The sequence below is a fragment of the Schistosoma haematobium genome, chromosome ZW, assembly GCF_000699445.3.
Source record: "Schistosoma haematobium chromosome ZW, whole genome shotgun sequence".
NCBI lineage: Eukaryota > Metazoa > Platyhelminthes > Trematoda > Strigeidida > Schistosomatidae > Schistosoma > Schistosoma haematobium.
The window spans coordinates 30,871,430-30,885,634 of NC_067195.1; the positions used below are offsets into that span (position 1 = coordinate 30,871,430).

The window sequence follows — 14,205 nt, forward strand, 5'->3', positions numbered from 1 at the left end:
TTTAAGGTGTCAATATTCAGTCATTAAGCCATAAAATCATGTTGTGCTTCACCCACTTCGATCTGGACACCCAGATAGTATCCCTAGTCCTTAAACATTAGGCATAGCTCAAAGCCAAGTAATGGAAACTGAACTTGATTTGTATGTTTGACCACAATGTGATACGATAGCTCCATCCAACTCTGTCCTGAGTTATCCTTCCCAGTTCTAAAATATTGACTTACTTAAATTTATACATAAAAACGCCGGCTCACAAATATAAGTCAACCTAAAGAGAGAACATTTCACATGAAAAAAATTTCAGGTTGTAAAAGTTAACCTCTGTTAACTTTACGTATATAATTTAGTCAATTTTGCACATTTGTAACGTCCATTCAGGCTCCTATCACCCTGTAGATCTTTTAACTTCAACTGAAGAACACAATTAACTCCATTAATATCAGAAGCAAATGAAAAATCCAGTAAATTACACTGTGATTCACGTGTTTTGAAATACTTAAAACATCGTGGAAATTTATAATTGAGCGCTGAAATCTGGCAATTGTATTCCTGATCACTTTCCAATGAAATCGTTTGTGTGGTTAATGTTAGGAACTGACTATAGTTAAATTCCTCAAGTTGCTTAGTTAGTAAATCAAGTTTAATTTTAAACACCATTTCCTGAAACTCTAGTATAAATACCATGTTTCTTTAGTACGATTTCACTTCTGACCATTTCTATGCATAATTCCAAATGACTTCAAAAAAGATTTGCGGTCTTCATGCTTTAGTTTTCCCACCTCTGACGTATAACAATCAATCGTGCAGAATACTATTGACGATAAATTAAAAATTAATTGGAAACGGTTATACAACCTTCATATGAACATTTATTCGACTTGCCTGAGCAAGACTAGCTTCACTAACAGATACAGACGAAACTAATAAACGTTGGAGGAATTTTAAATCGAACATAATTTGTAAAGCCCGTGATTGCATCGACTTTTGCAAAGAATCCGAAAACCATATTGATGCTTCGTCTGTGCATTGAATTGATATATCTTGATGTGACAGCAATTCGTCAACAATACTGGAGTATATTTCAAATAATGAAGTGCATACTTTAGATAAAAATAGATGACTAAATGGTGATCTGTAAAGTGATAAAAGAGTGGAATGCAGATTATTAAGTATAAGTGTAAGGTTTGCAATCTGAACGCTGATCTGCAATTTCTCACATGATATACATTGCCAATCGTAGTTTTGTAATTAATTACTGGTCGTTAAGTATAACAGTAAGCATTTTGTTAAGGCAAGATTAAGACAGTTATCTCGACGTTATGAAGATCAATTACCAACAGGAAGTTTTGCGATTATAAATCTGAGTCAACGCACCCAGCTTATCAGCCTGCAGTGGCACTAGTTTTTTTTCAGGAAGACATTTATATGTTGATATCCATGAGACTTAGACACGAATTAATGATGCGTAAATTCTACGAAACTCAGCCTGTACCTTTTATAGGGTTACTGATGGTCCCGAGCCCGGGTAAAGGCGGAGGGCTGGGCGCGGGGTCAGCAACCTCATCCCCTAGAAAACCACCTTGCTAAAAAACGCTAGCCACAATAAATAAATCTATCCAAACTCTGTCCCGGGAATTAAAGGACATTCTTTCAGAAGAATTATGACACCTCACGGTGAAAGCCGATATTCTTCGGAAGTCACGAGACCGATGATCATTCTAACAACCAGAGCAACAATTATTATAGGTACATGGAATGTTCAAACTATGTGGGAGGACCAATCAAACAACTGCGGAAATGAGGAGATACAACTTAATGGTGCTCGGGATAAGTGAAACCCATTTGATCCAAGATGGGCACAAACACTTGGTTGTGTCCAGGATGAAACTGAAACTAAAGAAGCACTGGACAACTAGAGAAATGGCATTACAACGTTTAAGACAGCCTTCCTTCAAGATACTGACAAACTCAACGAATCCAAGATGGTATTCAACAACAGGTTCCAAGTTTGATTTCTTACTACAATGAAAACGCTTGTAAGTTAAAAAAAGGTATGTCTGTCATTTTATTTACATTATAGCGAAAATCCCTATTTTGACATTTAATAAAAAGAAAAATTACTTTTAATATATATGTTGTTGAATTTCACTGAAATCATACACCGATCCAGGTTTCCAAATGGCGATCTAACATTGATCTATTCATGATTTCAATGACAAGAAATTTTCACAGATTGAAATCATGAGTCAGTTGAAGCTAGACCACCATGGAAAACCTGGAAGCACTGGACGGGCGTTTCATCCTGGTATGGGACTCCTCAGCTTCAACTGACTCATGATTTCAATCTGTGAAAATTTCTAAAACTCTCCACAAAACCCATTCTGATAATAATCAACTGCTCATTAGTGACTGACTTCAAGAAAAACTCCTGGAGTTCTAGTGAGAAGCCGTTACCAGTGGAGTTCAACCGGTCTGTTGTGAGATAACAACTCACTGAAGACAATGGTGTACGGTGGCGCAACTTCGTGGGTTGGTTGAAGTTAGACATTAACACCGTTGGATGCCCGCTCAGTGGTCTAGTGGTTAAGTGCTCGCGCGCGAAGCCAGTATATCCTGAGTTCGAGCCCCGCGTGGTGCGGGATCGTGGATGCGCACTGCTGAGGAGTCCCATACCAGGACGAAACGCCCGTCCAGTGCTTCCAGGTTTTCCATGGTGGTCTAGCTTCAACTGACTCATGATTTCAATCTGTGAAAATTTCTAAAACTCTCCACAAAACCCATTCTGACAAGAAATTTCTTCACATTATTCTATTTACAGTTACTATATTGTACCAACTGGTTTGCAATCCTACCCTGACAGATATTCACGGTCTCAATAATATATATGCTGTACTAGTATATTCTATTTTACTATAACACATAGATATTGGTACAAGGAGGCACCAAATACATATGCGCCACACAAATCTCATTTGATATGTGTCAGGGCTGTGATACTCCCTGGGTGCCCAAACCAAAGCAGGTGGTTTTCTTAGGGGGCCACACCCGGAGACTTTGACTTAAAGGTCTAATACACAAAGCAGTGGAACAACATCAGGAAATGCAGTACCATGGTAGCTGGTGACCAACGATTGGTTCATACGTCATTTGTTCCCGCAGGATCCTGGAGCTTATGGACACCATTGGTTTGGAATCAGGGTTTTCCAACTCCCCTAGGTGGACTCTCCATGTCCACCAACCCGGTTAAAGCGCCGGACATTTGCTTTTTGTCCTCTCATTTTCGTAAACAACACCCCCGCCACGAGAAGGTAGTGAGTAGGACTTCCCCGGCAGAGGATATATACGCGTGGCCATGTGAGAGCATTTCGAGAGGGAGAGCGGACTCTCCCCACTCTCAGTCGTACCAGAGCATTTAGGGGCAGTATACGAAGTAAAGAATTAAACAATTAATTCATTTCAGTAACTAATTATAATTCCTATGTACTAGGTCTTTGTATACAATTACTGTGTGTAGTTTACACATAATTTTAGCTTACAAGTGTCAAAGTATTTCCCCAATTATAGGCTGAGCCTCTACATCACTAAAAGGCAGCTATACACAACAGAAACTACAAAAAGAGTAGGCTTTATCAACTTTAGTTATAGCATGTTGATATTTCTAGTAAAAAACTAATTGTCTTTAAAGAATTAATTAAAATTATGAAGAGGTTAACAAGTACTTAGGTCAAAACTTAGACTTTACAAGTTTCCAGTGAGCTTTTACAACAGCATACAAATGCCTTTCTAATCAATCAGCTATCGAAGACTACATTTATGAATGACAGTTTAATTTTTTTGAATCCAATCTAGCTTTCATTTAAATTAATAAACGAAATGGAATATATAAATGAGGACAAAAAAATTTACACAATTCAACATAAGAATTTAGAACATACAAGTAAACATAAAAATTAACTGATAAACGAACTATAACTGATCAGACAAAAAACACTTACGGAAGTGATTTATGTACAACAAATTTTCCCATTGTATAAACAATATTTAAAAGTAAATGATGAGTTGGTAGAGAAAGTTGTGAAGGTATGCGCACAACAGCAGACGAATTACCATCAACATCTGTGAGTTCGGAAGAATGTAATTCAAGTCGGACTTCTTCAAAAGGCTAAAAATGAAATGATTTCTTAAATGATAAATATATATGAAATAGGTATTGGACTCATTAAAACATTATCCAGCAGTCAATCTAAGACACTTATGGTTTAAGTTTCGAGTTTAAATTATGCAACTCACAAAGTATTGTTTGTTTCTCAAAACATTCGTGGTTAACGGATGAAGAGTGAAAGACAAAAACTACCATGTCCCGAACAGCATCATAACAGTGATGGGAAATCAAAAAAGGAACAAAAGTACAGTATGTGCCTGACGAAAATACAAATTTAAAAATAAGATGTGTAATTCGGGAATGAAGAAAAATTAATGTATAAGCCCTTTAAGGCGTGATTGATAAAGAATTATTATTATTAGACCTTTAGGTCAAAGGCTCGGGTTGTGGCCTCCTAAGATAACCACCTGCTTCGGTCTGCGCACCCGGGCAGTATCGCAGCGCACACGCAATTAATGAACTGAACTGTCTATGATCATGGAAACTAATTCTCTTGCTTCGACGAACATTCAAATGATTCAATTATTATTATTGCTATTATTATTATTATTTACTATGTCATTATTCACCCTCTTTTATTCCTACTCTGTCTATACTTTTTTTCGACTTATACAGCAGCTCGTCTATGGTGGAAATTCGACTGTATCTAAACGTTCTCGAGTCACTGTCCGGTTGAAAATTGTATGTTACCACCAAATATGAGTACTGAAGCAGTTTTTCTGAAACCACGTGCACCATTCAAACTGGCTGCCTTCAACGTTCGCACACTTATGCAGGTCGGACAACAGATAGGGCTGGCTATGTCTTTAGAAAGTATTAATATCGATGTTGGTTGTCTATCTGAGACCCGTATTCAAGACTCTGGTGAAGTACTACAAATTCGATCTCCATCTGTCGCTTCAAAAAGCTTGTTTTACGTGCGTTTATCCGGGGACCCTGTGGCATCTTCGTCTGGTCTTGCTGGCGTTGGTGTCGCACTAAGCGCCAGAGCTGAGGCAGCACTAGTCGATTGGATCCCCATTAACAGTCGGTTATGTGCTGTTAGATTAGAAAGTTCCATCAAAGTGAGAAGAAATCGGCCTGAAAAACGATGTCTTTTCGTCATCTCCGCCTATGCCCCGACAGATTGCAGCCCGGATGCAATCAAGGATAAGTTTTACCACCAGTTATCTGTTCTGCTCCAGAAAGTGCGTTCGACAGATATTGAAGTACTAGCCGGAGACTTGAATGCTCAGGTCGGGCGTCTAGGCACAGAAGAGAACCGTTTAGGTGGCCGATGAGGACTTGTTAGTCGCAGGACAGATAACGGGGACCGTCTACTGCAACTGTGCACAGACCACAACCTGTTTCTGGCTAGCACTAACTTTCCGCACAGTCATCACCGATGTGCCACCTGGCGTCCTCCCTCTTCGTCTCAAGCCTGGACTCAGATTGATCACATCACGATCAGCTACCGCTGGCGTGGTTGTGTACAAGACTGCCGCTCCTTTTGGAGTACCCGTCTGGAATCTGATCATGCCTTGGTCTGCGCCAATCTTACCTTTTCAGTGGCCAACGAAGTGACCGCCACCAAAAGAATTAATGTCAGCAAGTTGGTTGCAGCTCCTGTTGCAAGTAAGTATTGAATCGAGCTAGCTTCTAGGCTAGCTATAATACCACCGAAAAGTATAGATGAGCGTTGGTTGCCATTGCATGACGCCATGAAAATGGCGGGTACAGTCAGTTGTGGGTTCGCGAAACGTCCCGCTTATAAGCACTGGGTTTCTGCAGGTTCCTTACAACTCATTGAAGCCCGTCGGTCTACTCCGGGTGACCGTGAGTTTGACCATAAACGAAGGATGTTACGTAAGGAAATCGGGCAAAGCTTGCGTAAGGACCGAGAAGCCTGGTGGTCGGAGCGTGCTAATGAGCTGGAAGCAGCAGCTGCATATGGTAATTACCGGAAGCTCTTCCAACTCATCCGAGCAACTGGCAGCAAGAAGTCTGGTGTGAGTGAAACAATCTGCGAGGATGATGGGATGCCAATCACTGACATCCAACGACGTCTTGGACGATGGGCAGAATTCTTCGAAGAACAGTTCAAATGGCCCGCTGTTCCGGTAAAATCGGTCGGACTGTCCTGCCCTCCATGGCCGGTGACGACTGATCCACCAAATGAGGCGGAAGTCCGCAAGGAACTCCAACTCTTGAAGCGCTACAAATCGCCTGGCCCAGATGACTTACCTCCGGCTCTTTTTAAAGATGGTGGTGACTTTCTGACTAAGGGACTGACGACGTTGTTTACAAAAGTCTGGGAACTAGAGAGTGTACCAACGTTATGGAATGAGTCGATAGTTGTCCCTATCTTTAAAAAGGCTTCACGTCGTTCCTGTAACAACTATCGGGGGATAAGTCTACTTCCGATTGCGTCCAAGCTATTGGCTTCCGTCATAATTCGTATGTTGTTCAAAACCCGAGAAAGATCAACTAGTGAGGAGCAGGCTGGGTTTCGTTCTGGTAGAGGATGTATTGATCATATCTTCACCCTTCGCCAAATGTTAGAACACCGCCATACTTATCAAAGGCCAACAATCGTAGTGTTTCTTGGCATCAGGGCTGCCTTCGATTCGTTGGATAGGACTGTTCTCTGGGATTGTCTATTGAAGAAGGGTGTGCCTGAGAAGTTTATTAACATCCTAAAAGCCTTATATACAAACACCTCAGGCAGAGTGAGGGCATACAACCACCTCTCTCCATTGTTCCGTTCAAGCAGTGGGGTTAGGCAGGGTTGCCCAATCTCACCATTCCTCTTTAACTTTGCGATCGATGACATTCTGGAAACAGCTATGATGGATGTAAGTAATGGAGGTGTGGATCTGTTGCCTGGAGAAAGACTTCTCGACCTTGAGTATGCGGACGATATTGTCTTACTGTGTGATAATGCTCAAGCCATGCAATCCGCACTTAATCAGTTGGCAATCAGTGTCCGTAGGTATGGTATGTGCTTTGCACCTTCGAAGTGAAAAGTAGTTTTACAAGACTGGCAGGATCCTAATCCTGTACTCACCCTGAATGGTGAGCAGATAGAAATAGTCGAGAAGTTCGTGTATCTGGGTAGCTGCATAAGTGCTGATGGGGGTGTGAGTGATGAGATTAATGCACGTACAGTGAAAGCCAGAGAGGCTTATGCCAATCTGGGCCATCTTTGGCGCCTTCGTGATGTTAGTCTGGCTGTGAAAGGTCGAATCTACAACGCGTCGGTGAGAGCAGTCTTGCTCTATGCTTGTGAAACCTGGCCTCTCCGAGTTGAGGATGTTAGACGACTCTCTGTGTTCGATCATCGCTGTCTCCGAAGGATTGCTGACATCCAGTGGCAACACCATGTTAGTAATGCAGAGGTTCGGCATCGTGTGTTCGGGCACAGAGACGATAATGCAATTGATGTCACCATCTTGAAACACCGATTTCGGTGGCTTGGACATGTCCTACGAATGTCGTCCCAGAGAATTCCATGTCGTGCATTATTTGCCGGCTCTGGGACTGGTTGGAGAAAGCGGAGAGGTGGTCAGTATATGACATGGTGTCCTGGTATGAAAGAAAGCTGCGAAGGGCTGGCTTGTGTTGGTCCTTCACGACTCCCTGGTTGCGTTCCGAGAGATGGTACAACACAGTGGCTAGAGACGTTATCAGATATGGCTCAGAATAGAAGCCAGTGGCGATCATGCTGTAACCTTCTTTTACTTTCTTCGTAAAACGTGGTTGTATCTTCCTTAACTGAAATATTTCTTCTGATTGTACCCTTCTGTTCCCCTACTATTACTATTATTATTACACTAGCTTACACCAATCTCTTCGTTATTGTTTTTTTTATATTTTTTTACGTTCCCCACTTCTTTCTTCTTCTTAAATTATGATTGTTTTGTGTGGCGCATATATATTTGGCGCACTCCTGTACCAATATATATGTGTTCAAATAATAATAATATTTATTTTAACACATAGATATTGGTACAAGGAGGCACCAAATACATATGCGCCACACAAATCTCATTTGATATGTGTCAGGGCTGTGATACTCCCTGGGTGCCCAAACCAAAGCAGGTGGTTTTCTTAGGGGGCCACACCCGGAGACTTTGACTTAAAGGTCTAATACACAAAGCAGTGGAACAACATCAGGAAATGCAGTACCATGGTAGCTGGTGACCGACGATTGGTTCATACGTCATTTGTTCCCGCAGGATCCTGGAGCTTATGGACACCATTGGTTTGGAATCAGGGTTTTCCAACTCCCCTAGGTGGACTCTCCATGTCCACCAACCCGGTTAAAGCGCCGGACATTTGCTTTTTGTCCTCTCATTTTCGTAAACAACACCCCCGCCACGAGAAGGTAGTGAGTAGGACTTCCCCGGCAGAGGATATATACGCGTGGCCATGTGAGAGCATTTCGAGAGGGAGAGAGGACTCTCCCCACTCTCGGCCGTACTAGGGCATTTGGGGGCAATCGATAAAGAACCCACCAAGGACAGTACTAAACGCGCACCATCACATTGAATCTTTTGGACCGTGTATAAATAGGACCTGTTTATTCACCAATCACGATATTTCATATTTGTTATAAACAATATTGAGTTTTGTTGACTAATTGTGCCGATGCCTCAGTTACTGTTTGATATGTTATCTCTATCGCTTTCTTTCCCTGTTTAATACTGCATAAATTGTTCTTTTGTAAACTAACAGTGTTAATTTACGTTTTATAAACAGGCAAAGTTTGTCAAGACAAGTAGTTTACTTGGCCTGACCTTGACCAAGCTAAGACTGTTCGACAGCCTGGGGATTAGCTAAGAATTGCGTCTGTAGGTAATTGTTTCCTACAAGCTCTATTATTGTCCATTGTACAAAGTGGCGATAAACGTATTGCAACAAACAATAAAATTTAGTCACAAAAGCCAACAGTCTTCCTCATGGTTGATATTAACAGTCAATGAGTCAACGAATTGGCATCAATTTTTAATCTAACTATGAAAAGACACTTTACTTAGAACTTAATCCAAATCCATAGTTTTTTTTTCAGAAATGTAGCCCGATTATTTCAATTAATAAAATATAACAATAGTTGTGCTATATTAACTGGTATTTTAGAGAATAGAACACTATGGACATTGTTTTTGACTCATAAATCCCCGTCACTATAATTATAATGATTGTAACTTAACGTATCAAAAACCTTATAAAGCTATGGTACTTAAGTTATATGACGAATGTTTCTGTGAAACAGGCAACAAAGTGTAGGCTAGTGTAAGTTACGAAAGTAATGGTAAATGAGAACTATAAATCTATATTTAAGAGTTCAACTGATCAGTGTTTGTTTATCCATTATTATCATTTATTATGCAGAAGTAATAATGAACATACAACATACAAAGTAGTGATTTTTTACTTACTATTATACCGCTCAGTATGGCACCTGTGTTAGCGTATTTCATTAAAAGACTTTCAACTTCATTTTTATTAAAAACTAAGTCCAATTTCGTATCACTTTTAAATTCATTATCTGTTTGTTTGGAATTGATCAAAAAAGTTGAACATAAACTATCACGAAATTCGTCAAGAATTGTATGCCCAACTGCGCCTTTTACCAACGAATCAAATGTGATCTGGTTAATGACTTCAAATAACGAATGACTCAATGATTCCCATTTACAACGCAGCAATGAAATATTTTTCCACACTAGATTTTCCCTAAGCGTACAAAAAGTGGAAGGGTAAATGCTGAAGAAACCATAACGGTTATATTAACTAGATATAAATAATTTTAAAAAATTACACTGACAACATAGGGCCAGTGCCTAATGAACATCTGAATACTTTATATGATTTTCTTTTTGATAATCTATTTGTACACTAAAAAGTACAACATACAACATTTTTATATACATTCTAAATAGGTGGAGTATAGTCAAGCTCTTACCACACATTATTTCAACAACTGCAATTTAGGTAAATCTTGTTTTCAAAATACAGAATAAAATCTCATATTAACTAATAAACAATCTATTAAGAAAGGTGAGAAAACTTGACAATGAATTACTGTATATCTACTAATGATCATTTCTACCGTGTTAGAGAACAATCAAGAAGAAAATTATCTAAGTTTTTAACAAACTAACAATGGGAATAATAAATAAGAACTTTCGTCTAAATTTGACCGAATAGTTTCACAGTATTTAGGCGCCGATTTGATGTGAGACATTTAAGAGGAAAAATGTATTTGTAAAATCTCAGCGAAAGAATTTGAAGTGAATCCAACGTTTCGTCTGGTAAGTTTTTTTCAAGGAAGTATATCCTTGGATTTACTTCAAATTTTTTCTCTGAGACTTTACAAATATATTCTTCCTCTTTAAACTAATAATGGATTTAAATAGTTTTATTGTGTTTCTCAAAACTGTATCAAATAGGGAAGGTGGAGGAATGCTATTCTTAAAAACAACCTTCACAGTCTTGAACAGTAAATCAATCTCTGAAAGTTCACAGAACGATGCGAAGGAGAACAGCAAATTAATTATGTTGAAAGTCATCAATAAATAAAGATTTTATATAATTGGTAAGACAAAAAAACCCATATTGTTAAGAAATAAGTAAATATACACATGGAGATATCAAACAAAAATGTAGTGAACTTCGATGGATAAGTTAGATAACTTCTGAAGAAATTATGCGAGGATGATAGACATAAAAAACAATCAGTGTGTCTTTTATCAAAATTGAGTTAGATTATCTAGAAGACGCAAGTTTTGGCTACATCCTAACTCCCATATGTATTCGTACCGATCTCTAAAAACAAGACAGACTCAACTACCTATTAGAAGACATAAAACAGATCATATTAAGAAAAGGTATATTCGCTAATGATGGCGTCGTATGACAATACCTATCACGATGAGTTGGAAATTTATAATAAGATGTGTATTAAGTTTGATTATCGGATATCTAAATGATGTACTTGCACAAAAAAACCTGGTTCATGATTGGTATCACAATTGCAATTCAAATAACTTGGCATTGCCAGATTCATCAGAATTACTCACAAATCTGTGGACTAGTAACCAAAATATAAAAAATTCTAAATTTGACGAATTAAAAGAAGTAAAAACTTGCAATTTAAACGAATTAATGTGAATTATCTGGTGCCACGCATGATGTTAAATCACATTAACAAAAAATGTTTATAAAGTCGATTTCTCAGAGACTGTAATCGACCAGTTTTTTCAAAAATGTCTTTAAACATCAAAATTTTAGCTTTCATACATGGGTAAAGTACTGTCCATAGAATGTACCAAACGATCGGAATTTTCGATGTCAGAATGTACGGGATGAATTGATTCAATTTGTCCGGTGGCAGCAATTGAGGCTGCAATAATGGAAGGACAATAATTTACTAAAGCATACCAAGCACGTGAAATAAGTATACCACATGATGGATGAACTTTTAAAGGGACTGATATACTTTTGCAATCATTTTCAAAAGATTGGCTTCCATAAGCTTTATTTGTCATCCAGTATTCTAACCTAGGGGAAAGTGAAAATTGTAAGGTGTGAATTCCTTCGTTTAAAATAAAACTGAATTAAATTGAGGGAAGCAAATTATCCTTATTTGTCAAATAATAAACATGCCAGTTGTTCAGAAATATTAACTTACATAAATTGAGTGTGTGGACAATAGATATAGTCATGGTTAAGCTACTCGAACACAGTTGACTTGTAATGAAGAAGTGTATACTGGTACATCGCAAAACCGAGAAAATTATTTGTAACAAATGGTGTTATGGTCAACTACTAAATTCGTAAAATGTTATGATAAATACACTTCAGCACAAACATTTAATGAATATTACTATAATCTAAAATTACGTCGCATTCTTCAACACTAGGTAACACAACAATAATAAGGATGGAAGAAGTACTACATGATGACAGTGAGATTTTTCAGATCGTAAGACGCTATATATGATAACTATACAATTTAGGCTGAACGAGATAAGGTTTATTTGCTTGAAGTGGTGACCGATTGTACTTACTTACTTACTTACGCCTGTTACTCCTCTTGAAGGAGCATAGGCCACTCACCAGCATTCTCCATCCAACCCTGTCCTGGGCAATCCTTTCTAGCTCCGTCCAGTTGTAATTCATTGTTTTCATATCTGCTTCTATTATCCGACGCAATGTGTTCTTTGGCCTTCCTCTTTTTCGCCTCCCTTCAGGATTCCAAGTTAGGGCTTGCCTCGTGATACAGTTTGACGATTTGCGTAATGTATGTCCTATCCATTTCCATCGTCTTTTCCTAATTTCTTCTTCAGCTGGAAGTTGGTTTGTTCTCTCCCACAGAAGGCTATTGCTGATGGTATCCGGCCAATGGATGTTGAGTATCTTGCGTAGACAGCTATTTATAAATACTTGTGCTTTCTTGATTGTGGTTGTTGTAGTTCTCCAAGTTTCAGCACCATACAGTAGAACTGCCTTGACGTTCGTATTGAAGATTCTCACTTTGATATTGGTTGAAAGTTGTTTTGAGTTCCGTATGTTCTTCAATTGTAGGAATGCGACCCTTGCTTTGCCGATCCTCGCCTTTACGTCTGCATCTGAACCTCCTTCTTCATCGATGATGCTTCCTAGGTATGTGAAGGACTCTACATCTTCCAGAGTTTCGCCATCAAGAGTGATTGGATTGCTGTTTTCCGCTTTGAATTTGAGGACCTTGGTTTTCCCTTTGTGTATGCTGAGGCCTACTGATGCAGAGACTGCTGCTACACTGGCTGTCTTCATCTGCATCTGTTCGTGTGTACGTGATAGGAGGGCTAAGTCATCTGCGAAGTCCAAATCGTCTAATTGATTCTGAGCTGTCCATTGTATTCCGTGTTTTCCTTCAGATGTCGAGGTCTTCATAATCCAGTCGACCACCAGAAGAAAGAGGAAGGGAGAGAGTAAACAGCCTTGTCTGACTCCGGTCCTTACTTGGAATGCATCTGTCAGCTGTCCTCCATGCACTACTTTGCACTGTAGTCCGTCGTATGAGTTCCGGATAATATTGACAACCTTCTCAGGAACTCCGTAGTGTCGAAGAAGTTTCCATAATGTCCTCCTATCTACACTGTCAAATGCCTTTTCATAATCAATGAAGTTGATGTATAGTGATGAGTTCCACTCAACTGATTGTTCGACGATGATCCGTAGTGTTGCAATTTGGTCTGTGCACGACCGATCCTTACGGAATCCAGCTTGTTGATCTCGAAGTTGGACGTCTACTGCATCCTTCATCCTGTTCAGCAACACTCTGTTGAAGACTTGCCCTGGTATTGACAGTAGTGTAATGCCTCTGTAGTTTTCACATTTGCTCAGATCTCCTTTCTTTGGAATCTTGAAGAGGTGTCCTTCTTTCCAGTCCATCGGCACTTGTTCTTCCTCCCAAATCTTTTTGAATAGAAGATAAAGCATGCTTATGGTTGCTTCGATGTCTGATTTCAGTGCTTCAGCTGGTATGTTGTCGGGTCCTGCTGCTTTCCCGTTCTTGATTTGTCTGACGGCCATTCTAATTTCTTCCGTCGTTGGTGGGTTGACATCTATAGGAAGATCTATGTGTGCTGCTTCGATGTCCGGTGGATTCATTGGAGCCGGCTTATTCAGGAGTTCCTCGAAGTATTCTACCCATCTGTTTTGCTGTTGTTGAATTTCAGTGATTGGCTTGCCTTCTTTGTCCTTGACCGGTCTCTCTGGTTTACTGTATTTCCCTGCTAGTTTCTTCGTTGTATCGTAAAGCTGTTTCATATTTCCTTCTCTAGCAGCTTTTTCTGCCGTCGTTGCTAGTTCTTCCACGTATTTCTTCTTGTCGGCTCTAATTTCAGGAGTCACGGATGAATAACTAATGAGTTCCAGAAAAGTACTATTTGAACTTAGACAAATTTTCCTATGATTTTGGACTGTGAAGACAATTATTAAAAAATTACTCACTAATAACTAATGGAATTCAGTAACCGAGTACAAGTACGTGGTATCTGAATATGCTTAGTAGG

General features: G+C 39.3%; 1 protein-coding gene across 2 annotated transcripts in view; it reads right to left on the reverse strand.

Annotated features, from left to right (window-relative positions):
* Nucleotides 1-14,205, reverse strand: part of MS3_00010350 (uncharacterized protein) — a 30,841-nt gene that overhangs the window by 2,316 nt on the left and 14,320 nt on the right. For both annotated transcript variants that reach the window (XM_051218712.1, XM_051218713.1), the window contains 4 exons: nt 11,447-11,707; nt 9,583-9,880; nt 3,996-4,162; nt 883-1,132 (listed from right to left, as the gene is read on the reverse strand). In XM_051218712.1, the coding sequence (XP_051071038.1) occupies nt 883-1,132; nt 3,996-4,162; nt 9,583-9,880; nt 11,447-11,707 (976 nt within the window). The remainder of the gene's footprint in view (nt 1-882; nt 1,133-3,995; nt 4,163-9,582; nt 9,881-11,446; nt 11,708-14,205) is intronic.